The sequence below is a fragment of the Tiliqua scincoides genome, chromosome 5 (genome assembly GCF_035046505.1).
Source record: "Tiliqua scincoides isolate rTilSci1 chromosome 5, rTilSci1.hap2, whole genome shotgun sequence".
NCBI classification, from domain to species: domain Eukaryota; kingdom Metazoa; phylum Chordata; class Lepidosauria; order Squamata; family Scincidae; genus Tiliqua; species Tiliqua scincoides.
Window position 1 is genome coordinate 67947048 of NC_089825.1, and position 23384 is coordinate 67970431.

A 23384-nucleotide genomic window follows, 5' to 3' on the forward strand; every position below is an offset into this window, starting at 1 on the left:
CGCCCTCTTCCCCTTTCTTTAAAGGGGAGAGGGAAAGTTGATCCTCAGATGCAGTCAGGAACTGTGCTGATGGTGGCTGCAAGCCTCCCCATATCTTTTCAGCTTGCACATCCTCAGCTCCTGGTTTGTTTTTAAACCATGGTTTGTCTGGTCAGGAGTGGTGGTTGAACTTTGATTCATGAACCAGGATATGAAACTGAAATTTAACTATGGTTTCTTATCCTGGTATGTGAATCACAACTAAATCATTACTCCCACATCTGGACTAGGTCTAAACAAACCAGGATGTTGATGTCAGCTCTGTGCGGGAATTTGGGAAGTAAGGGGAGGAATGTGCATGTGCTGTTGGGTAATTTCAAGCTGCATCTTGATCAAAACTAACCATGGTTTGTTGACTATATGAAGTGGTGCTCATTTTAATTCTTGCAGTGTGAAACTATTAGCAGGTGAATTCACTTGAAATGGGAATAAATATAGTTTGCTATCCTAGATAACTAGAAATGAAACCGTATAAAAATGATGACTAGAAGAGACCTGTCTCATGGCTATGTTTTGCCTAATCAGGAAACAGGAGCAAACATAAACCTGTACAGGCACTTTGTACCCAGTTAGAAATCTTTAACAGAACCACCATTTTTAAGAGAACTTGTTTAGAATGATTCAGGGATTATTACAGTGGTGGCATTTGGAACTAACAGTTCAAATAAAAGTTGTATTGGCAGAGTCATATGATTAAAATATGTCTTATGAATCTTCGTGTGTGCCTGTTTGAAAGTGAAGTCTGCTTTCTATGTCAGTATTGTAAGGGCTTTTGACATACGTATTGGTTCAGATTGATCCAGCAGCCAAAGAGCTGAGCTACACAGTATCTGCAATGCTACCCTGATGATCAGAAAGAGCTATGTTACAAAGCAGCACTGGGGTCTTGCAGCAGAGATTCAGTGGATGTGGAGAACTAATTAATGCTTCCTCTGCCTGCTGCTTTCCCCTTGCAACTCTTTCCCTTCCCCTGTTAGTTTCTCCCTGCTGTGGTTAAGAAAACAGAAACTTTATTTCTATACTTTTGTGTGAATGAGAGAGGGAGAGAGAGCTTGCTTATTTGAAATGTTGGCAGTAAAGATAGTTGTCAGTATCGTGCATACATGCAATAATCATTTTAGGATTATCATGTTAGTTGGTTTTGCCACTATTGTTGCATGTTGTGTGTTCAAAGTCTTAAAGCTCAGTAACATATAGCTTTGAATGCATGATGCTTCATGAAATCAAATTGGTCTTTTGCTCACGTCCTAAGCGCATATACAGTTGGCCCTTGTTATCCGTGGGGGATCCATTCTCAGTCCCTCTGTGGATAATCCATGGGTTCAGGCCACAGAGAACCTCTGGATGTGACCGGAAGCACCCTCTGGTTGGGTCTAGAGGTGTTGTGAGGTCCAGAAAGGCAATGTGCAGCCCTCCAGTCCTCAAAAAGCCCGGAGGTGTCAGAAAGGCACTTCTATTTTTTCCAAAAAATGAAAGTACTTTTCTGACAACTCCAGGGGGGCTTTCTGAGGCTCAGAGAGGCCACAAGCAGCCTCCTCGGTTCTCAGAATGCCTCCTGGATGTGACTGGAAGATACTTCCGGTCTCATCCTAGAGTACAGGTGGAGCCCTCCAGCGTGGGTTCAGAATCTGAGTCAAATCTGCAGATTCTGAATTGTGGATAAAAAGGGCCCACGTGTACAGTATTTGGAAGTAGGTTTGATTTTAATGAATTGACTCTTAATTCCATATAAATGTTCAGGATCAAGATTTTTAACTTTTGAAGATAGTAGTTTAGATGTGACTTTCTTTTGCAGTTAAACCTTTGAGTTCTGCAGGGGAACCTATCAAACCACTAGAAAGCCTTCCAGATTATGGTAAGTGAATTCCGTTACTGATAATCTCTGTGATTATTTCCCTTAACAATAATTACAGAAGTAAGATATTCTGCTTTAATGCCATAACAGCTTTTGCTGAAAATGATTTACAATGTGATGGCAACAATTTGTTGTATTTTTGATTATTTACAATAACAAATAACTTAAATACTTTGGATTTTAGCTTGATTTGTTTGATCCTCATGCAGCCCAGTTCTGTGCATGTTTACTTGAAAGTTAGTTTCACTGTGCTCATTTCCAGTTTGTTCTTACTTCAAGGCCTCCTCAGAACAATCTCTGGCGGTTATTTGGTTGCCTTGTGAGTCTGACCTGCGGGTTCAGGGACCTGTGGATAATGAAATCTGAAGGTCCCAAATCCACGAATACAGTGGGCCCACTGCATATATTGCTTAGCTGAAGCCCTACCCAGTCCTTCAAAGTCCTTTTAAGGCCTTAAAATGTCACTTTTTGCATTTCTGAAAAAACCGGGTGACCTTCTAAGGCCTGAGGACCAGGGAAGCCACAGGCCGCCTCCTTAGCCTTCAGAACAACTTCCAGAGGTGACTGGCCCTCAGCTCCGGTCGCCTTTGGAAGATTCATATGAGTCTGACCCATGGACTTGGGGACCCGTGGATAATGAAATCCACAAGTCCCAAATCCACAGATACAGCATGTCCACTGCATATGTTGCACGGCTGACAGCTCTGTTGGAACATAGGATCTTAAGACTGGATAAACAAATCAGTATCCTGCAGAGAAATCTCTCTCTCTTAAGAAACTGAGAGAGCTGACTTTGTTCAGAGATCAGTTTAATATACAAGAATAAAGATAGAAATATTGCCTACGAAAGGTATGTTTGTATGCCCAAAAAATAGTGTATTTTGTTCCTGTCTTATTGTGGTGGTTGCACGAAATGTGTTGTGTATTTGGTGCAGCCCCCCAAAAATCATTAAAAAGGGCCACTTTGAAAGGAAAGGATTCTTAGGAGTCCCTGCTCTTCCAACCAAGCTGGTAGCCACTGGAGGCAGAAGCAGTGACTTGGAAAATGGTGGCGGGGGCAAAGAGGGGTAGTAAAGAGTAGAGATAGATAGTTGCTTTCCTTAAGGGGAATTTGGAGCCTTCCTTGCAGAGATTCAGAGGTTTCTGAGCAGCATGGAGACTTTATCCAGTGACAACACACAGTTGCACACAGGAAGAGCAACAACTTTCTGTTTAAAAGCCTTTTGGATTTAAAGAGTTGCTGCTGTGTGCAGTTCACTAATTATGCTATGAGGAAAGAAGCATGAGGTCTGGAGTACCCTGTTTTAGTGTGCAGTTGTGCAAATAACTTTGGAATAGAGGCTAATATGCCAGTTTCTGGCCCACAATTAAGGGAAATCAGAATGTGGAAGGACAGGGGATGTTGCCCAAGGCTAGATACTGGGAGCAACTAAAATACAAATGTTCACATGAATAGGAAATGTATGGGTCTAGGGTTGCATCATGGATACAAGCAGGGGTTACATTGTGACATATAAACTATGCAGATAAAATGCTGATGTTTTAGAGCAGGGGTGTCCAAACCCTGGCCCAGGGGCCATTTGTGGCCTTCCAGGACAGCCAGTCCAGCCCATGGGGAGCCCCCAGTCTCCAATGAGCTTCTGGCCCTCTGGAGACTTGCTGGAGCCCGTGCTGGCCCACAACTGCTCTCAGCATGAGGATGACTGTTTGACCTCTCACCTGAGCTGTGGGATGAGGGCTCCCTCCATTACTTGCTGTTTCACATCTGTAATGCAGCAGTATTGTATTGGCAACCTTCAGTCTCGAAAGACTATGGTATCGCGCTCTGAAAGGTGGTTCTGGCACAGCGTCTAGTGTGGCTGAAAAGGCCAATCCGGGAGTGACAATCCCTTCCACACCGGGAGCAAGTGCAGTCTGTCCCTGGTCTGTCTCCCTGGCTATGGGCCTTCCTTCTTTGCCTCTTAGCCTCAGACTGTTGGCAAAGTGTGTCTTCAAACTGGGAAAGGCCATGCTGCACAGCCTGCCTCCAAGCGGGCCGCTCAGAGGCCAGGGTTTCCCACTTGTTGAGGTCCATCCCTAAGGCCTTCAGATCCCTCTTGCAGATGTCCTTGTATCGCAGCTGTGGTCTACCTGTAGGGCGCTTTCCTTGCACGAGTTCTCCATAGAGGAGATCCTTTGGGATCCGGCCATCATCCATTCTCACGACATGACCAAGCCAACGCAGGCGTCTCTGTTTCAGCAGTGAATACATGCTAGGGATTCCAGCACGTTCCAGGACTGTGTTGTTTGGAACTTTGTCCTGCCAGGTGATGCCGAGGATGCGTCGGAGGCAGCGCATGTGGAAAGCGCTCAGTTTCCTCTCCTGTTGTGAGCGAAGAGTCCATGACTCGCTGCAGTACAGAAGTGTACTCAGGACGCAAGCTCTGTAGACCTGGATCTTGGTATGTTCCGTCAGCTTCTTGTTGGACCAGACTCTCTTTGTGAGTCTGGAAAACGTGGTAGCTGCTTTACCGATGCGCTTGTTTAGCTCGGTATCGAGAGAATGAGTGTCGGAGATCATTGAGCCAAGGTACACAAAGTCATGGACAACCTCCAGTTCATGCTCAGAGATTGTAATGCAGGGAGGTGAGTCCACATCCTGAACCATGACCTGTGTTTTCTTCAGGCTGATTGTCAGTCCAAAATCTTGGCAGGCCTTGCTAAAACGATCCATGAGCTGCTGGAGATCTTTGGCAGAGTGGGTAGTGACAGTGAATGCAGCAGTGGCAGCAAAGGAAAGGCCTTACTTTATGCAGGGTTTTTTATAAGCCTTGAGCTGTTGTGAAACCTTCATTCATTCATATAAGTTCCATGTCTAACATATTCATTTATGTAAATTTATTCAAATTTTAAATGTAAATTAATTCTTTTTTTCTGGCCCCCCACACAGTGTCAGGGAGATGATGTGGCCCTCCTGCCAAAAAGTTTGGTCACCCCTGTTTTAGAGTATTACAGGTAAAATGTAGGGATTGGCATTCAGTTGGGATGGGGAGATGCAAATATAAACAGAAGGTGATACAGGAAAACAAAGGAGGTTACATTCAATGGAGTTGGTATAGATAGGATTATCTTCTTCCTTCCAGGGTGTGACTGGAAGGAACAGCAGAGTCCGAGGATCTTGAGGCTTGACCACAGTTCTTCAGGAATGTAGCCTGTGGCTTAGAAAGGCAGTGTCCTGGTGTGCATTTTGTGCGTATGGATTCTGGGTGAAATAGTTAATCTTGCTAGGCTGACATCCATATATATTGGCAAATAAAGCTGGTGCTTGTGTTACCTGGCAGCAAGATTTATAAAGGCATGGCATAGGAGTTAAAGACAAATAATGATAAAAGGTTAATCCATACCATATTAACCATGAGTACCCCTATAAGGAAATTATTATTATTAACAGTATTTATATACCGAAATCTGATGATTGATATCATAAAAATGCGACAGTTTTGCTCTTTTAGGTTTAGATGAAGAGATAGTATTTCTAGGGGTGCAGAAGAAAGGCAAAGTAGAAACTGTAGATTAGTCCATTTTCACTATAGTCTGTCGCCAGAAACTCTCTCCTAGTGCCTCTAAAAGAATATTGTTAAAAAAAGAAAATAAAAGAAAGCTGCCTACATGATAAGATAGTTCTGGCTCAAGTGGTAATTGACAAGAATATAATTATAAATAAAACATTACAATAAATTCTTCCATACTTAAAGCATGGCAACATATTAAAAACATTCCAGCAACGTACCTAGCTAAGGACCCAAAAGCCTTCTGCAAAGGACTTCACTAGGAGGGAATACCACAAATGCAGGCCATTACAGAGAAAATCATAGCTGTCGTTAATCTTTTATGTGTGATCAAGACATCAATAGGGACTTCCCTGTGGATTTTAAGACATCTGAGGGAGAAATAATCCTTCAGATTTCCTGGTCATTTAGGGCTTTAAAGGCTATGCCAGTACTGTGAATTGGGCATGACATATTTATCTACTCAGCATGTGGCTGGTCTGTGGTGAAGGCATCTGGCCTAGATGCCTTTAAAAGGGGATAGGACAGGTTTCTGGAGGAAAAATCCATTACGGGTTACAAGCCATGGTGTGTATGTATAACCTCCTGATTTTAGAAATGGGCTATATCAGATGCAAGGGAGGGCACCAGGATTCAGGTCTCTTGTTATCTGATGTGCTCCCTGGGGCATTTGGTGGGCTGCTGTTAGATAATGGAAGCTGGACTAGATGGGCCTATGGCCTGATCCAGTGGGGCTGTTCTTATTTATAACCAGATCCGCTCCTTCAGGGGATCAAAGCTGCATGTTGGATTTTCAACCTGTGCTTAAAAACTCTTTAGGCAAGGGAATATCAAATTTTTTCATCCCTCGGATCTGCCGCAGTTGTATGGTATCCTTTTTCTAGGATGAACATGGTCGTATGCATCTCGGCTTGTAATGCTTCTTTTACAGTTCAGACTGAGCCTGAAAGAGATCTAGGAAGAACTTTGAAGGAACAACTGGATTCATGTCAAGACTCTGAACCTGCTATTGGTGAGTTCTTTAAGTCTGTGGATGAACTGAGTGGACATTGTCATATGTTTGATTAGGATTAGGCTGTTAAACTGTTCCCACACAAAGTGTAATAATTTTTATTTCATTGTTGCTTATTCATAAGTGTATGCACAGGATCACAGTGCTGAGCTATATTATTAAGAATATACATCGCTTTTCAACAAAAAAAGTTCGCAAAGTAATTGATTTCTTTTAAAAATTTATGTTCCACCTTTCCAGGCTAACAAATTCAAATTCAGTAAAACACAATCATAAAATACCATAAAATACATAACAATAAAACAGAATATGTAATCAAAATATTCCAAAGCATGAGTGCTTATCCCATAGCATAACAGCATTGAGTTGAATGTAAATTAATAAAACTCCTAAAAGCAAACCTCCAAAATAAGACTGCCAAAGCAGCTTTAAAACTATAAAAATCATAATGCTGCCAGCAACAAGAAGAAAAACCAACTTGGTCCCCACCCACCCCAAACTGCTCGCTGAAATAAAACATACAGGTCATCCCTCATCCTCTGGGATTCCGTTCTGGAACCCCTAGTGCATCGGTTCTCGAACTTTTCCGGCTTGCGCCTCCCCTGACCCTTGTAGCCATTGGCCACGGCTCCCCATTACACCTCACCTCAGTTACCCCAAAATGGGGGTGAAGGTGTTATAATTATACACTAGAAACAAGGCTGCCAGCACTCTGAGGCTGCAATCCTAACCACACTTACCTGAGAGTAAGCCCCGTTGAACAAAATAGAACTTACTTCTGAGTAGACCTGGTTAGGATTGTGCCCTGAGTTTGTTAGCAGCACACCTGGAGGGTTTTGGAAAGGGAGGAGGAAAGTGATGAATTTGCTGATGCAAACTGATGCAAACTGAGACCCAGAGAGTGTTTGGCTGGAATCCTAACCCCACTTTCCTGGGAGTAAGTCCCATTGAACATAATAGGACTTACTTCTGAGTAGACCTAGCTAGGATTGTGCCTTTTGTCTTACAATAGCAGCCAACAGAGTACCCCCCCCCCCCAAAAGGAGGCAGGAGGGAAAAGGGGGATGACTAAAAAGGAATGGGGATTTTTATTTTTGATCAATTTTTGGAGACTAAGCCATCAAGAGTGGCTTTTTTTCTTTTTTGAAGGGGGAGGAAAAAGAGAAAGATGATGATGATGATGATGATGATAATACAGGTATTTATATACCGCCTTTCTTGGTTGTCAGATTTCTCCTCAGACTTTAATTCAAGGCAGTTTACATAGGCAGGCAATACTAAATCCCAATAGGGATTTTTACAATTGAAGAAGGTTCTGTCTTTCAAGAACTACAACATTTCAGATGGATCTTTTAATGATCTGGTATCACATTCTGGCCTCCATTTTCCTCCCACACAGGCTGATAGCGGCCAAAGAGCAGGTGGAATAACTCAGCATAACTCGGCTCAGCTTGTCAGCTGCTTCAAGGTCTCGCCGTGGCCTTGAACTGGCAACCTTCGGATGTTATCTTCAGGCAAACGGAGGCTCTACCCTCTAGACCAGACCTCCTGTCCTGGGTTTCAGATCCTGGGTTAAGCTGACACAGACCCCAAGCCTATGTAGGTCTACTCAGAAGTAAGCCCCATTTGAGTCAATGGGGCTTACTCCCAGGAAAGTATGGAAAGGATTGCAATCGCATACAGCAAGATTACAACTCACCCCAAAGTAGATGGGGGCTGCTCACACACATACACCCAGCTTGCAGATGCCACCCCTGTTCCCCCCAGGCAAGACGGAGGGATGCAGGCTGTGGCATTTGGACACCCCCCCCCACCAGGAGCAGGCTGGCTCCTTCCTTCCCAAGCAGAGGAGGAGCAAGCCCTGTGCTGATGAGATGCAGCACCCCCGCATTCTTCTCTCTTCCAGCCTTGACCAATCCCAGGATGCCCAGGGTGAGGGGCACACTGGGAAATGTAGTCCTTGGGGCAAGGTTGCACATGGAGAGAGCTCCATGATGAGATGCAGCACCTCTGCCTGCCAGCCAGACTTCTCTCCCATTTCCCCCCACCATGTTTCCCACACCCACCCCAACCCAGGCTGCCCTGCCCACCTCGTTCTCAGCAAATCAGAAGGCAGCATGTGCAGCTGAGCTGAGCAGAGCTCAGCAGCAGAGCAGCTGCCTGCCACCTCTCTCCCGGAGATGCCTCCTCCCACCATGTTTCACACTGCCCCACCCACCTCACCTCATGCTGCCCCCTCCACCTTGTTCTCAGCCTGGGAAAAGCAGCAAGTCAGGAGGCAGCATGTGCAGCTGAGCAGAGCTCAGCAGCAGAGCAGCCGCCGGCCACCTCTTTCCCCTGGAGGCGATGCCCCTGGAGGCTAGCCACGCCTCACTAGGGAGGCAGGACGCACAGATTGAATACCTCAGCCCTAGTGGATGAAAAAATAAGTGAATAAGAAAAAAGTGAAAAAATAGATTTAAAGACCTACTTCAGGTTTCTTTCCCTCCATTGCTCCTAATGGAATAAGGTCTTGCCTTGACATCCGAAGGGATTTGATTCTGAGACTCCCTGCTGATACAATAATATGTGTTAATTAAAAGTTTAAAAAAATTAAAAAGTGTGTCCCTTTATAATTGTGGTTTAAAAACAGCTTTTCTACTGTTGCAGAGTCATGTCAGCAGTTAGAAATGCAAAGGACCCCCTGCCTTTGCCTTGCTCAGCTGAAGAATGGAATGATTGCTAGCATGACTGTTTCTCTACAACAGTAAGAAAAACAGTTTTTAGAAACTGTGATTTTAAAGGGATGCATTTTTTCCCCTTCTTCAGGGATCAGCACATTCCTTCCTTCCATTTGCAGTGGCCATTCGTGTTGAGTCAAATCTGTGTATTACAAGGTTGGACCTGTGTATTCAGCCCCTGCTGAATATTCCAGCCCCTGGAATATTTCTAATCTAATGGCTCGTCTTGACCCATAAGAAAGGAAGTTCCATAGCTGTTGCATCACCACAGAAAAGGTCCTGCTTCTTGCTGCCACCCCTCTAACATCTACTAATGGCAGCACTCAAAGCCGGGCCCCTCAGATGACGTTCAGGGATGGGCCAGAATATACAATAGCAGGTGGTCCCTGATGAAGCCTGGTCCCTGGCCATAAAGGGCTTTAAAAGTTAACACCGGCACCTTGAATTGGGACCAGAAACAAATCAGTGTAGTCTGAGCAGCAGCCGACTAGATGCAAACCACAAGCAAGCACATGAGCTGGTGCATTCTGCATTAGTTGCAGAATCCAAATCTTCTCCAGCCCTGCATAGACCACTTTACGGTTATCTAACTGAGATGGCAGCAAGGCATGACCACTGTAGCCAAGTGTGACTGACCTGAGTACTGCCCAACTGGGCAGTAGCCAAAGCTGGGCAAAAGCCCTTCTGTTCACAGCTGCCACCTGGCAATCAGGAGTAGTTCTGGATCCAGAAGGACTCCCAGGCTGTGCACTGGTTCTTGCAGAGGGAGTGCAACACCATTCAAAATAGGTAGACAGTCTAGCACTATCTTTACATAGTAAGATAAATATGCAGTGTTTTCAAAACTAATGTACAGGTGTGCGCCACTGTGTGACCTTCCGGCTTATGCCAGGATTGCATAACCGATGACCATGTGTGGTCACGTTGTCGTTGGGGGCACACACCCCAACCCACCGAAAGCAAAGGGAGCTCTGCTCCTTCCCCTCCCTTCCGGAAGGTTGTCTGAACTCCCAATTGCATGGCATGTCTGCGCGCTGCCTCTGCAAGGCTCAGACTGAGAGAAATTGCATCTCTCGTGCAATTTCTGGTTTCCTCCATGAAACCAGAAGTTGTGCAAGAAACACGATTTCCCTGAGATCTGCAGAGGCAGCTAGTGGACGTGTGCTGCCCCTGGGAAGCTCAGATGACCCTCCAGAGGGGAGGAGCAAAACATCCCCTTGCCTGCAAAGGGTCCGGATTGCGTCAAGTGCCGCTTGACAACAGGGATTGTGGTCCTGATCTCTGTCGTTAAGTGGTGCACAACTGTATACTGTAGATTTTCTTGGTAAATAAAAGGGAATTGTTTGGCTGTGAGTAGTAAAAGCAAATTTGGGAGTGGGGTAGGAAAGAGAAATTTGTGAATGCATCTGTTTTTGGGGGGTCCAGCAACCTGAAAGGGTGTGTTGTTCCTGAGGAGGTAAACCTATATCTGGGCTAGATGACTGCAAACTGCATGCACAAGTTCAAATGACTGAATGATTTATAATACAAAAACTTAACTGTACATCAAAAGCTAAGATGGTGGAGAGAAGGCTAGCCTACATCTTTTCTCCCTCCTAGCTAGCTTTCATATGTTCAGGGAATCTTTTTGTTAGGAGGGAGAGGACTCATTCTTGTGAGAACCTGCCTGACTACTGGAGTGGTAGAGCCCAGGCAGAGTTTTACTGTCTCTGTGTAATCTAAACCCAAGATATTTCATTATCAAACCGCTTGTGCCAATGAAAACAAGGGAATTTTAAAAGTCTGGCTAACTATTTTTAATAAGAGTAATTTTTCATTTTCATAGAAAAGATATGTTTAAAAATGGTTTGGAAAATAAATTATGGTATAGATTGTCTTGGTAAATGAAGTACCTTTGGTATACTTTTGTCTTACAATGCAGGTCTCCAGTATATTACTGAATACCAGATAAATGAGTATCCACTTTATGAGTGTAGTCTATGTGGGTGTCAAACTAGACTGTCTAACATGTTCATGCATGTTTTGGGTGTTAAGCATAAATTGGCATATTTGGTAAGTAGTACTTTTTTTAAGTCAGTAATGTTTGGAGCTTAAATTTGGTTCACCTACTTTTATATTACGCATGCTTAACTTGACCTATTTCTACTTGAAGGAAAGCTAATGGATTCACATTGCCAGATTATATTATAATTTATTGAGTTTTTGTCCTCTTTCTGTAAATCATTTGGACACAAAGATTATCCATTGTGTTAGTTATAAAAACAATGTAAATCAAAGCTGAATTTTAGGTGAAAATAACAATGCATATTTTATTGATTGTTGATGCTAGAATTAAGTTGCAGTTTAATTAAAAGAGGCAGATTTTGCTACAGCAAAAATTTGTTCATGTGACTTGGTGATGTGTTCAAGGTTATAATAGCTACAAATAACAATTCAGAGTGGACAGAGGATATGTGCTGTGCAACAGAAACAGCTGAAAAACCTTACTCCTGTAGTCATTATAGTTTAACTTTCAAGAGCTGATGTGTGGCATTATATGAATTTCAGTATGGTAAAAAGAGAATTGCATATAGCTGTAACATGCTGAGTCAGTTTTTCATATATGTGTAGTATTGCTGTTTCCAACATAAACCCAAATGTGTATGGGAGAAGGTTAATCCTAGGCAGAGTATCATTGTTGTATCATGCCTTACCCATCTATTGACCAATTGAGCAGATATGATGAAAAATGTTGACTCAGTGTTGTTTTTTTCCCTAGAAAAAACATTACCCTGAAATGTCAGATGTTAAAGGTAAAGGTGCAAGCTTCAACAAAAAGCTTAAAGAGCTTGCTGGAAAAGTTGAAAAGTTAGAAGGAAGAAAAGAAATAAAGGTACTAAAGTGCAAAATCCTTCTGCTGTGTAAAATATGGATGTGGTTTTTATAATGTGATTGTCTGGCAAAATATTTGGCCCCTATTCAGACCATATGTGGGTGTAAAGCTTATGTACCCTCCCTCCACCATGGAGAGAAACGGTCTTGTGAATTGTGTTTCTTTGCATATGGATTCTCCTGGAGTCTGATACTTAGCCGCATTGCAATGAATGCAGGATCTTTCAGTTCACTTTGTCCCTGCGATGAATGGAGTTGGGAGCAGCAGTTGCACAGCTTCCAAGTTACTTGAAAAATCAGTCTTCATATTGATTTATTTGTTTTATACCCCACTTTTCACTTTAGTCTAGATTAGCCATTTTCAACCACTGTGGCATGGCACACTGGTGTGCCACAGATGGTTTGCAGGTGTGCCGCAGGAGTTTGGGGGATGATCATTTGTTAGTAGGGCCACTGGAGGATGCGAGCCCTTGCTGACCACGGGTTTGCCTTAGCAATTATCAGATAACTGATGGTGTGCCTTGACAATTTTAGTGCCTTGTCAGTGTACCTTGTCAGATGAAAAAGGTTGAAAATTGCTGCTCTAGATAATTGGATAAATGGAGTGTTTTTTGATAGAAAAAGTTGATGATGTGGCACTTTTCACCACAGCTTTTCTAATTACTTAACTAATTATGAAGCGGCAAGCAAGCAAGAAAGGGTGCTGTCAAGGAATGGTTTGTGGAAAATGAGCAAGGAGAGGCGAGAGAGATACATCGTAGCCAAAGAACAGAGACATTTTAAAACTGTGGCAGAAGTTTCAAATATATGTAGATGCATTCTGTTTCATGCATCTGATAAAGAAGCCTAAGCTTTTGCTTACTTTTCAATATATAACAATAAATAAGCTATACTTCCTAAAATGCTCTTTGAGTGCAAATCACAGGAATTCATATATGCGAACAGGTTGTCTTGGATGTTTTTCATTTAGGTCCCAGTGATTCTCAAACTATGAGCCAAGGCTTCCTGGGGAGGCATGGAAACCAGCCAGGGGAGCCTCTGAATCATTGCAAAAAACCCACTGCCTTATACAATGTTAATAATAATAATAATAATAATAATAATAATAATAATAATAATATTAACAACAACAGGTATTTATATACCGCCTTTCTTGGTCTTTATTCAAGACTTTATTCAAGGCGGTTTACATAGGCAGGCTGATTAAATCCCCGTAGGGATTTTTACAATTGAAAGAAGGTTCTATCTTTCAAGAACCACAACAGTCCAGGTGTTTCACTTTGATCTGGTTTCACATTCTGGCCTCCATCCTCCCACGCTCAGAGCAGATGGAATCGCTCGGCTTCAGCTTGTCAGCTGCTTCAAGGTCGCACGGTGCCAGTGGCCTCGAACTGGCCACCTTGTGGATGTTATCTTCAGGCAGACGGAGGCTCTACCCTCTAGACCAGACCTCCTGCCCTACAGACCTCCTGTATAGGATTGTTGCCCTAATGGGGAGCCATGCCCAACAGTCCAGTAGGTCAAGGGAGCCACCAGTCAAAAACATTTGGGAACCTCTGATGTAGGTGACCACTGGACAGAACAGGCAAACTGGTTTCAAAATAGATTTGTGGGTGCCCATGATTGTCGCCATGGCTGTCTTATAAGAAAAATGCACCTCTGCTGTTTCCCTGTTGCTAAGGAGTTCTAGAACACATGAACATATGGTTACAAAATCAGTTTAATAGTGATAGTGTTACCTCCAGATTCAGATGAAACCAGTGGTAAAAGACTCATTCGAGAAAGGGGTGCTTCTTGATGCCAGTTTTCTCCAATATCCTTTGTGTCTTTGCAGTTTGATGGCTGGTTGTTTTTGGTTGCCAGATAACCAAAACCCATATGGTAGCCATACCAATTTGCATTCTGCTGCAATAGTGCACTACATAATCTGATTCTGGTTGACAGTTCACTGTTCTTTAATTTTTTTTAAATTCAGATATGTATTCAAGTCATGAAAAAGATGATAAATGTATTGACTGAAATGTCTTTTTTTCTTTAGGTTACAAAAGACCCTCCTGCTCCAAGAGGTAAGCTTCTTCTAAGAAGTATCACTTCTAGTGTTCTGTTTATTCATCATTCATCACTCATTGAAAAATCTGGCATTGAAAAAGGGAGTTCTCTTACAACTCCCTGATCTCCCATTCTTGTAAATGCATTAACTTGGCAGATAGCGCCAGTCATATCAGTAGTACTTGCCTCCAAGTAAGCATTCTTACTGAAGATTACAGCCTGAGAGAGCCTGTTTTCACATTTATTCAGTTAATTTTTTTGAAGAAAATCCACACCAAGCCAACTCTAATTAGGTATTGAAATCCTGAGCATTCTCATTGCATTGTATTGGAAATTGAAACCTGCATAATGCAAACTGATACACTTGAATTAAACCAAAGCATTCAGTTTTAGAGGTTTTCACACCAAACAAACAATAAAACACCCAATGTTCAATTTAAACAGGAAACACTGCTCCAGTTTACAATTTCATGTTTGTTTTTCTTCATTTTACAGACCATGGATATTCGACACAGCTCTCATATTCTCTTGTCACTTGGTTTGCTGAAGGTGAGCTATTCGGTGTCCGGTCTTTTGTTTTCCTAACCATCAGCACCCCTTCCACTGCATTTACTCTGTTTTATAGCCAACAGAATTGTGATAGGCAATTACAACTATAGGAGGAAAGGACAATTAGGTTTTACACCAGAAGTCCCCAAACTAAGGCCGGGGAACCACTTGTGGCCCACTAGCACAACCTGATCAGCCTACTGAATCCAGCAGCTCTCCCATCATTTTGCATTCCCATCTCTTCTCTTTTGCACCCAGTATGCCCCACACACCTTCTCCCCTGCCAGATGAAATTAATTGCTGGGCTGGGTCACTTTTGCTGAGAGGGAGAGATGGCAAGCAGCCCATGCAGCTGCAAATATTTTTTTTTTATTGTGAAAATTCTTACTTATATATCAAATGTATCTGCAACCAAAGACCCCCTATTGAAAATTATTTTAGAAGACTCTTTCTGTTCCCCAGAACTTGCTTTACTTAGTAAAAAAGTCTAATCTTTAGGGCTTTCCCTGGATTTGCTGGGCACAATGCAATGGGCAATTGCATCTAATACCCTATGTACCCGCCTAAGGGACATTGAAAAACAAGAGCTTTTAGCTGAGGCCAAAAAAACCTGCTCCCCACTTCACTTCGGCTTATCCTAGGCAGCTGATTTGGGCAGCAGTTATTTAAATTTTCTAACAAAACTGCAGGAGCGAAGAGTGTTTTCCCTAGCCAGATTCAACGCTTTCCCCTCGAATGAGATGAAAGCCAGGTTCAGTGCTCAACAATCCAAAGTGTGTCGTTGTGGTTCAGGTTCTTTTGAGACACTCCCTCATATTTTATTAAACTGTGATTACTATTCTGATCTATGGAGCCAGTATTTATACCCTTTTTAAAAGTCTTTTAGTGGATCTGAAAATGATATGGTTAGATATTTACTAACCGGTAGAAATGAGAGTTTAATAACTGTCATGGCAAAGTACTTTTATTGTATATATTCATGAATTGTCTCAAGAAATTGAGTCTAATGTACACGGTAAATTCTCTGTTCAACATCCTGGTTTTATTGCTAATGCCAATAAATAAGGTTTTGATTTGATACCAAATGTACATATGATTTTCTATAATTAACTAGCTGTAGCTCACAGTAAGAGTGAGACTGAATTATGTGGCCCTGGCAGCTAAACATTTGGGGACCATTCCTTTTTGCAGTGTAACTATAGACGGTCCCCAGCTTAAGCTACTTACATTGTTGAATGAATCCTCAGTCACTGCATTCATGGGTGGGTGAGTAAATAAGAGCAAGCTCTTCTCTAAGCTCCCAATGAATGGGTCACTTTGGTCACTGGAAGAAATCAACAATACTTCTTGTGGGATGGGAAATATATAAACTTTGTTTTGATGATGTGTTCCTGGTCATTCCATCCTCCTGCCCCCACCCCTTGACCTAGATGGACAGATTGGCTGCCCAGTTACTAGGCACATGTCAATCTGGGAGAGGAAGTCACCATTTCAAATAGAAAAAGAAACCAAATTCACATCCAGCATGTGTTGGGGAATAATGGAATTTCCAAACAAAGGTCAAAGGCTGCTTGCAAAGGATGCACCAGCAGCGTTTTAGGTTGTTAAAATATGCAGAAGAGCTTCTGGGGAGTTAAAAGTGTCCAGAAATTTAAAAAAAAATTGGGAGGAAAAACAGGACATATTGCACAAGCTTATATGGGCTTGCCTTTCGGCAAAGCAGGACAGAGCTGGGTTCAGCTCTGCTGAACCGCCCCCCCCCCCACTGGAGAAGCTAAGAGGGTATTTTATTCTTCTTTTTACCTTTTCCCTAACTCCCCAGCCTTCCAGCAGGCAATACTGCCTACTGTTCCTTTAATAAACTTTTTCCTAACTCTTCAGCAGGCAAGAAAGGCTGCTGTCCCTTAAGAAATTTTTCCTTTGTTTTACCAGCAGCCTGCCTGGAGGCTCCTGCTTTAGAGCAAGGCAGCCAAACCTATTTTGAATTTCAATACTGGCTGCAGTCCCTTTCAGAGACTTCCCTTTGTTTTACCAGTAGCCTGCTTGGACTCTAGCTCACTTTATCAGAGTCATGAAATATAGACTGATGTAAATATCTCAGGAGGTCATGGGGAAAATATTGTATTTCAAGATGAGATTATGAGCCCCCACTTCAGAAAACAGAGAGGTCATAGTTAGGTAGCCTCAGTATCTTAGGCATAAACTTGAATTGGTTGCAGAGAAGGTTCACAGCTCTTGGTGGTTTGCTTCCCCAACGGCTTTATGTTGACAACTCCCCTAGTGGCTTTAAGTTGACATTGTGGTACTTTAATGCAGCACCAGTGAAATCTGATGTTTTATGAAGAATTGCTAAGAAAATTTAATTTTTTTTAGATGATATAGATATAGAAATGAAGAAAGAAAAAGAAACAAACAAAGAAAAAGAAAACCTTACACTGGAGAAAAAGGAAACTGCCAAAAAGGCTGAAGAAGCAAGTAAAGATGCAGAAGCAAAGACTCAGTAGGTTTTTAAATGGATAACAGCTTATGTGAAAACATTCTTAAAGCACAATCCAGCTCTTCACTTGGGCCAGTGCAAGTCCCTTGTGCTGGCCCAGGAGGGTTGCAAATGTGCTGTAAGGCACATTTGCACCTCCTTGGGAGGAAACCGGGCCAGTGCTCAGAGGAGCACCGGCCTACGGAGGCTGACACAAACCTCTGTGCCGGCTTCCTCCGCAAGTCTTGTGTTGGCCCGGCTGGGACGACGCAAGGCTCTGGGGTGGATGAGAGACATTCCTGAGCAGGGGGAGGGTGGGCAGTGGGTGACCCAAGGGGTGGGTGGGTGGGGAGCAGGAGGCGAGGTTGGGATTTGGCAGTTATCCCTAATCCCAACCCCCATTCCCAGGGAGAATGGAGCGGCTTCAAGCTGCTCCGCTCTCCTCAGACTTGTGCTATCTGAGGAGGTGGTGCAAGTCCAAGGAGATCCATTGGGCCAAAGGCACCTTACCCAGGGGTAAGGGAAAAAGTTTTCCCTTGCCTGTGGCTGAGCTGCCTTGGTCCCCTATCCTGCACTGGATACTGCGCAAACCTTTTGGCTTGCCTGTTCCAGCACAGGATAGGATTGCGCCCCTAGGCTGTTTTTCAAACGACACATGTATATATGGAAATCCAACTAAACAGAAACTCTTTTCCCCCTACATAGGATGGATTTCTTTATTTCGTAGATCTCATAGCAGATCTTTTTAAAGGCTGCATGGGAAGTTGCCAGGAGAAATGGGAGCTTTGCCCTAACCACCACCAAGCCTAGTTTTATGCAGTGGTGTATCTAGGGTATGGCAGGTGTGAGCACCTGCCCTGGGCACCACTTGAAGAAGGGTGCCATGCCACTGAGCAAAAGAAATAGCTTGCGGGGACAGTCAGATCACTAAGCTACCGCCTCTTATTATAGTGATTTTGCAATCTGGGTGCCACCCTTTTGTTCTGCTCAGTGATGCACCCTTCAAGTGGGAACCTTTACAGGGGCAGCAGCCAGACCACAAAGCTGCCACCACCAGCTCCTCCTCCTTCAGGAGAACCTGGAAGTGACATCATTTCCAGAATCTCTTGAAGGAGGTGGTACTGGTGGCTGTGATTGCCATAAGTCTGGCTGCCACCCCCTGTTCCTTCTCCTATAGAGGCTCCCATTTGAAGGGGCACGTCTGGGAAAACCTGGAAGTGATGTCACGACATTATGTGACATCACAATGTCCTGCCCAATGCACCAGGGCATCTAGGTATGCCAGTGGTTTATATGTGTATATTTACTTGTTTAGAACACACTATGTATCCAATCATTCTTATCAAATCAAAGCAGTGCAGATAACTATGTGAGCTGTTTTCTCATGTTTTGAGGGTACTCAAAGTCATTTTGATAACCTCTGCTTTCGTGGGTTTAAAGTCTTTGAACAAGACATCAAACACCTGCATTTTCATTGTGTTTTAGTTGCCTAAAATTTATTCTTGCACAGTTATCCCAGTGTTGTTGACAACTGCTACAGAAATATTCTGTATGACTTGAGACATATCTGTAGATCATGCATAGTGGAGGATATTCTGTGCTCATTAATCAAATTAGCAGAACTTTGTGTCTAGCCTTGCAGATAGGGTTGTTAGAGAGAAAGTAGTCTCACTTGCATTGGCAGCAAAAAGATCAAGGCAAACACTGGAATCCATCATTGCCTTACTCTGGAGAAGTTCTTGCTCAGAAAGGGAAACTGAGTCCAAGTTATGTGAACTCATCAGGGACTCCTCCAAGGATGACTGCTATATTTGCATATTTTTATCCAGTTTGTGTAAAGGCCCATGATTACATGTGTTTGATTTTGGGTTTTTGAGTTGTCATTTTCTATTGTGACCTTTGGTAAAGAACAATTGGAAGTGGAAGCTAGTTTATCTTACTACTAATGCCTCAGGATGGAAATTCCCAGTGAAAATAGTCAGGTCCATTTGTCCATAGGGGCATTCATATTTCAACTTTACCTCTTCTTAGACTGTCCTGGAAGCTTGGCTGTGTCTTGAGAGACTGAAGTACTTATTAACAGGTGTACACACTTGGTCCCTGTGTGTACTGCAACAGGGCAGAAGTGGCTTAAAAAGAAGCCTTTCAATTCCGTGGTCCCTCCTCCACTGATGCAGCGGCACCAAAATGGCTACTGCTGCATTGTGTGGGGAGGGGTAGCAGTAGCAGAGGTCTCCCTTGAGTAAGGAAACATTTGTTCTCTTACCTGGGGGTAAGCATCTGCACTGGGGAGGAAAAACTATGTATTCAACCTAGTTGGAGGAAAGAACAGGATAAAAATGTAAATACTGTAATCTCTTCTGAGAACATGATACTGTTTTTGAGATTATTATTGTTTAGTGCCATTAGCGTATATGGTGCTTTACAGTTTTATGTAAGCAAAAGACAGAACCATATCCTAAACAGACTACCATAGACTGCAATAGACTAAATTTAGATTTAGGCTGGTGGGGGGGGGGCGGTGTAACAAAGTATGAATTTGAACAAATAAGGTAGCACCTTGCACAACTTGTAGCCAAGCCAGGGATGGTGACTCTCTATTGTGTTGCCTGTCTGGGATTACAGCAAAACAGGGCAAGGACTTTCCAGCACCTGGCTGGCTAGTGGCCCTATAAATGGTTTGTGGACTGCTTCTGGCCTGATGAATCATAAGCTGTGCTGGCCTGAGTTACATGGATTTAGACTGCATTTTGGTTATGAAGGAAGACTCAAGTATATGAGGCAAAGTCATGTTGGAGGGAGAGAGAGGTGCGATGTAGAGGTTCTGGGAGATACTTCTAAGCAATAAAGGGCAACAAGTGAGAATGGGCAGTCATTTAAGTGAACTGGTAATTGCAAATGTGACATTTTGGATTTAATCTATGGTGTTTCATTCCTCTCTAATTTTGCTCCCTACTAAAATAATTGAATTTTAGTTCATTAATGTTTTTTTCTTATATTTTCTTTTTTCTTATTTTGTAAGGTGCAATTCTAGCAGCAAGTCAGAAAAATCAGAAAAACAGCAGGATCAGGTAATTGCTTGATTTATTGGAATTTATTGTAACAGGCCTGTTTCCATAGAAGTTTGTTTTTGGGTTCTATTTATGCAGAATAAAATGAAATATTCTACATAACCCCTGCTAACTGGGTAAGAGGCATTTTAAAGTGGGGGCTCTTCTTTTATTTAGCGGGGGGGAGTAACTGGCCCTTCTCACCCCAGCACTGTCTTTTCTAGTGGCTGTTTACTGGTGTTCTTTTGCATACTTTTAGATTGTTAACCCTTTTGGGACAGGGAGCCATTAGTTGTTTGATTTTCTCTGTAAACCGCTTTGTGAACTTTCCATTGAAAAGCGGTATATAAATACTGTTAATAATAATAATAATAATAATTCAGCATTTTCTCATTGTAGTGGTACTTAAAGTTCTCTGCAAATAAAATCATCATTCATAGCTAAAAATTTCAGCAATAAAATGCTATTATGTATCTTTTATAGAACACAGAGCAACAAAAAATAGTAGAAAAGCAGCAGGATCAGGTAATTGCTTGATTTATTGGAATTTATTGTAATAGGCTCGTTTCCATAGAAGTTTATACTTGGATTCTATTTATGTAGAATAAAGTGAAATATTAATTCTTAGTTCAGCATTTTCTCATTGTAGTGGTTCTTAAAATTCTTTGCAGATAATAAAATAATAATTCATAGAGCATGCTAGAAATTTCAGCTATAAAATGCTATTATGTATGTTTTATAGAACACAGAAGAACAAAAAGCAGAAAAGCAGCAGGATCAGGTAATTGCTTGATTTATTACAATTTATTGTAATAGGCTCATTTCCATAGAAGTTTATACTTGGATTCTATTTATGTAGAATGAAATGAAATATTAATTCTTAGGGTTGGCAATTCTAACCCCTTATGTCAGTGCTTTCTAGCACTGACATAAGGGCAATGCAGCTTTGAGGTAAGGGAACAAACATTCCTTTTCTTTGAGGAGGCCTCCATGAGTGACACCCAACTGCAGGATGCAGCACATGTCCCACTGGCACCACTATGCCAGTGCTGGAAAGCAATGACATAGGGGGTTAGAATTGCGCCCTTAATTCAACATCTTCTCATTCTAGTGGTTCTTAAAATTCTTTACGAATAATAAAATAATCTTTCATAGAGTGTGCTAGAAATTTGAGCTATAAAATGCTATTATGTATGTTTTATAGAACACAGAGGAACAAAAAGTAGCAGAAAAGCAGCAGGATCAGGTAATTGCTTGATTTATTGGAATTTATTGTAATAGGCTTGTTTCTATAGGAGTTTATACCTGGATTCTATTCATGTAGAATAAAATGAAATATATCTTAATTCAAGATCTTCTCATTGTAGTGGTTCTTAAAATTTTCTGCAAATAATAAAATAATATTTCATAGAGCATGCTAGAAATTTCAGCTATAAAATGCTGTTATGTATGTTTTATAGAACACGGAACAAAAAAATGTAGTGCTGAAAAACTATGACGAAAGTGAAGAATTTGCTGACAATGAGGAACTACTTAAATACTTGGTAGGTTGTTAAATAATGCTGTGATCAGCTGGAAAATTTTATCCTTAAATTGCAGATCAGAAAAAAACAAATTATTATTATTATTATTAACAGTATTTATATACCGCTTTTCAACTAAATGTTCACAAAGCGGTTTACAGAGAAAAATCAAATAACAAATTTGATCTCTGCACTAATGAATGAAAATAACATGTCTACAGAAACTCAACTAGTTAGTCTATACATTACTGTATCTGTATCCCTGCTAATTCTTTGGCATCGTTTCCCTGAACATATTTAAAACCAATGGTAGCCACTTGTAGGGGTGTGGCTACTCAAAAACTTTGCATGTTGCTTCATATGATTAATGTTACAGGCTAGAGTAGACACTCATCACAAGGAAATGGCTGGGCTGTAAATAAAGTAATATCTAGACCAGTGCTCTGTTACTGTACGTTCATTGTGAAGTTATGACTGAGTATATGCCAAATGATGTGAATGAATATTCCCTCTGGGCCAACCTTCTTTCTACCCTCCATTGAAGCATTGGTGGCAAGGGATATTGCTTTCCAGTGTCAACACTTCAGAGGCAAAAGAGAATAGATAACTTATTTTTCTTTCAGATGTCATAATTCATGGAATTCTTTACCATCTTTGATTCCACAGTGAGAAATTTTGCAAACCTGCCACATATTAGGTTATTATAGCAGTTGACGCAATAATAATAACCATGAACACAAATTTGAAACACGGAAAGATCTTCACATACTGCTTAATTACAATAAAAAAGGAGAAGCCCTTTTTTATATGAATAAAATGCAAGTAGGTCATTGTAAATGGATCATAATGAAATTGGTGTGCTTATTTGCCAAACCAAGTCAGGTTTAAACAAAGAACATTGTACAAAATGGCACATTGCTGAATATTTGAAGAGTAGCTTTTGGGGCTGTTTTCACATGAACAAAAACAGAACTGAAAAAGGAAGCTTATAATCCAAGTCTCAGCATTGGGGGAATTGGTACCCATGATGAAGGCGTATCTAGCATTGTGCCAGTATGACAGAGCAAATGGTGATTACAGATTGAGTCTCATTATTTGGGAGGGTTCCATTCCCAGAACTCATGTGGATGGCAAAAAACGCACTAAAGCAAATCAGTTTAAAGAACAAAATCCCTTTACTTGGGTGGTTTAAAAACTGACCTTTTGTAATGCACACAGAGGCAATCAGTCTCTCTCCAGGCTATGAGGCTTCACAAGGAGGAAGCAATCCCTCCCTTCACCAGGAGCCCCAAAGAGGGGGAAAGAATGAGTGATAATCACTGCCATTTAGCATTCTTTCACGTGCTCAGGGGGAAGGGAGGAGTAAAGCCTGCAGAGAATGATTGATGGATTGTCAGTGGCTGCCCTCTTTTGCATTAATGAGGCTATTGTTAAAGGACTATTTTTATTTAATTTAAAGGGAGATAGAAAAATCTGTGTATTTCTCCCCGCAATGGATATCCTCCTAATTATTCCTCCTAATGGATAATTAGGTTATACCTGTAATCACTTGCATGACTGTCTCTCCACAACAGTAAAAAGCAGTTTTTTAAACTGTGATTTTAAAGGGATGCATTTTTCCCCTTCTCCAGGGATCAGCACATTCCTACTTATTTGCAGGGGCCATTCATGTTGAGTCAAATCTGTGTATAA

At 41.9% G+C, this 23384-nt stretch overlaps 1 protein-coding gene across 3 annotated transcripts in view; it reads left to right on the forward strand.

Annotated features, from left to right (window-relative positions):
* LOC136652037 (uncharacterized protein DDB_G0286299-like) overlaps positions 1-23384 on the forward strand; it is a 38574-nt gene that overhangs the window by 5961 nt on the left and 9229 nt on the right. Inside the window, exons 5-16 of one of the 3 annotated variants that reach the window (XM_066628860.1) lie at positions 1835-1894; positions 6374-6454; positions 11096-11226; positions 11933-12046; positions 14084-14111; positions 14590-14643; positions 17017-17143; positions 20142-20190; positions 20653-20694; positions 20912-20950; positions 21374-21415; positions 21630-21713. In XM_066628860.1, coding sequence (XP_066484957.1) covers positions 1835-1894; positions 6374-6454; positions 11096-11226; positions 11933-12046; positions 14084-14111; positions 14590-14643; positions 17017-17143; positions 20142-20190; positions 20653-20694; positions 20912-20950; positions 21374-21415; positions 21630-21713 — 851 coding nt within the window. Of the gene's footprint in view, positions 1-1834; positions 1895-6326; positions 6455-11095; positions 11227-11932; positions 12047-14083; positions 14112-14589; positions 14644-17016; positions 17144-20141; positions 20191-20652; positions 20695-20911; positions 20951-21373; positions 21416-21629; positions 21714-23384 lie in introns of all 3 variants that reach the window. The other 2 variants (XM_066628862.1, XM_066628861.1) reach the window with 2 other exon arrangements.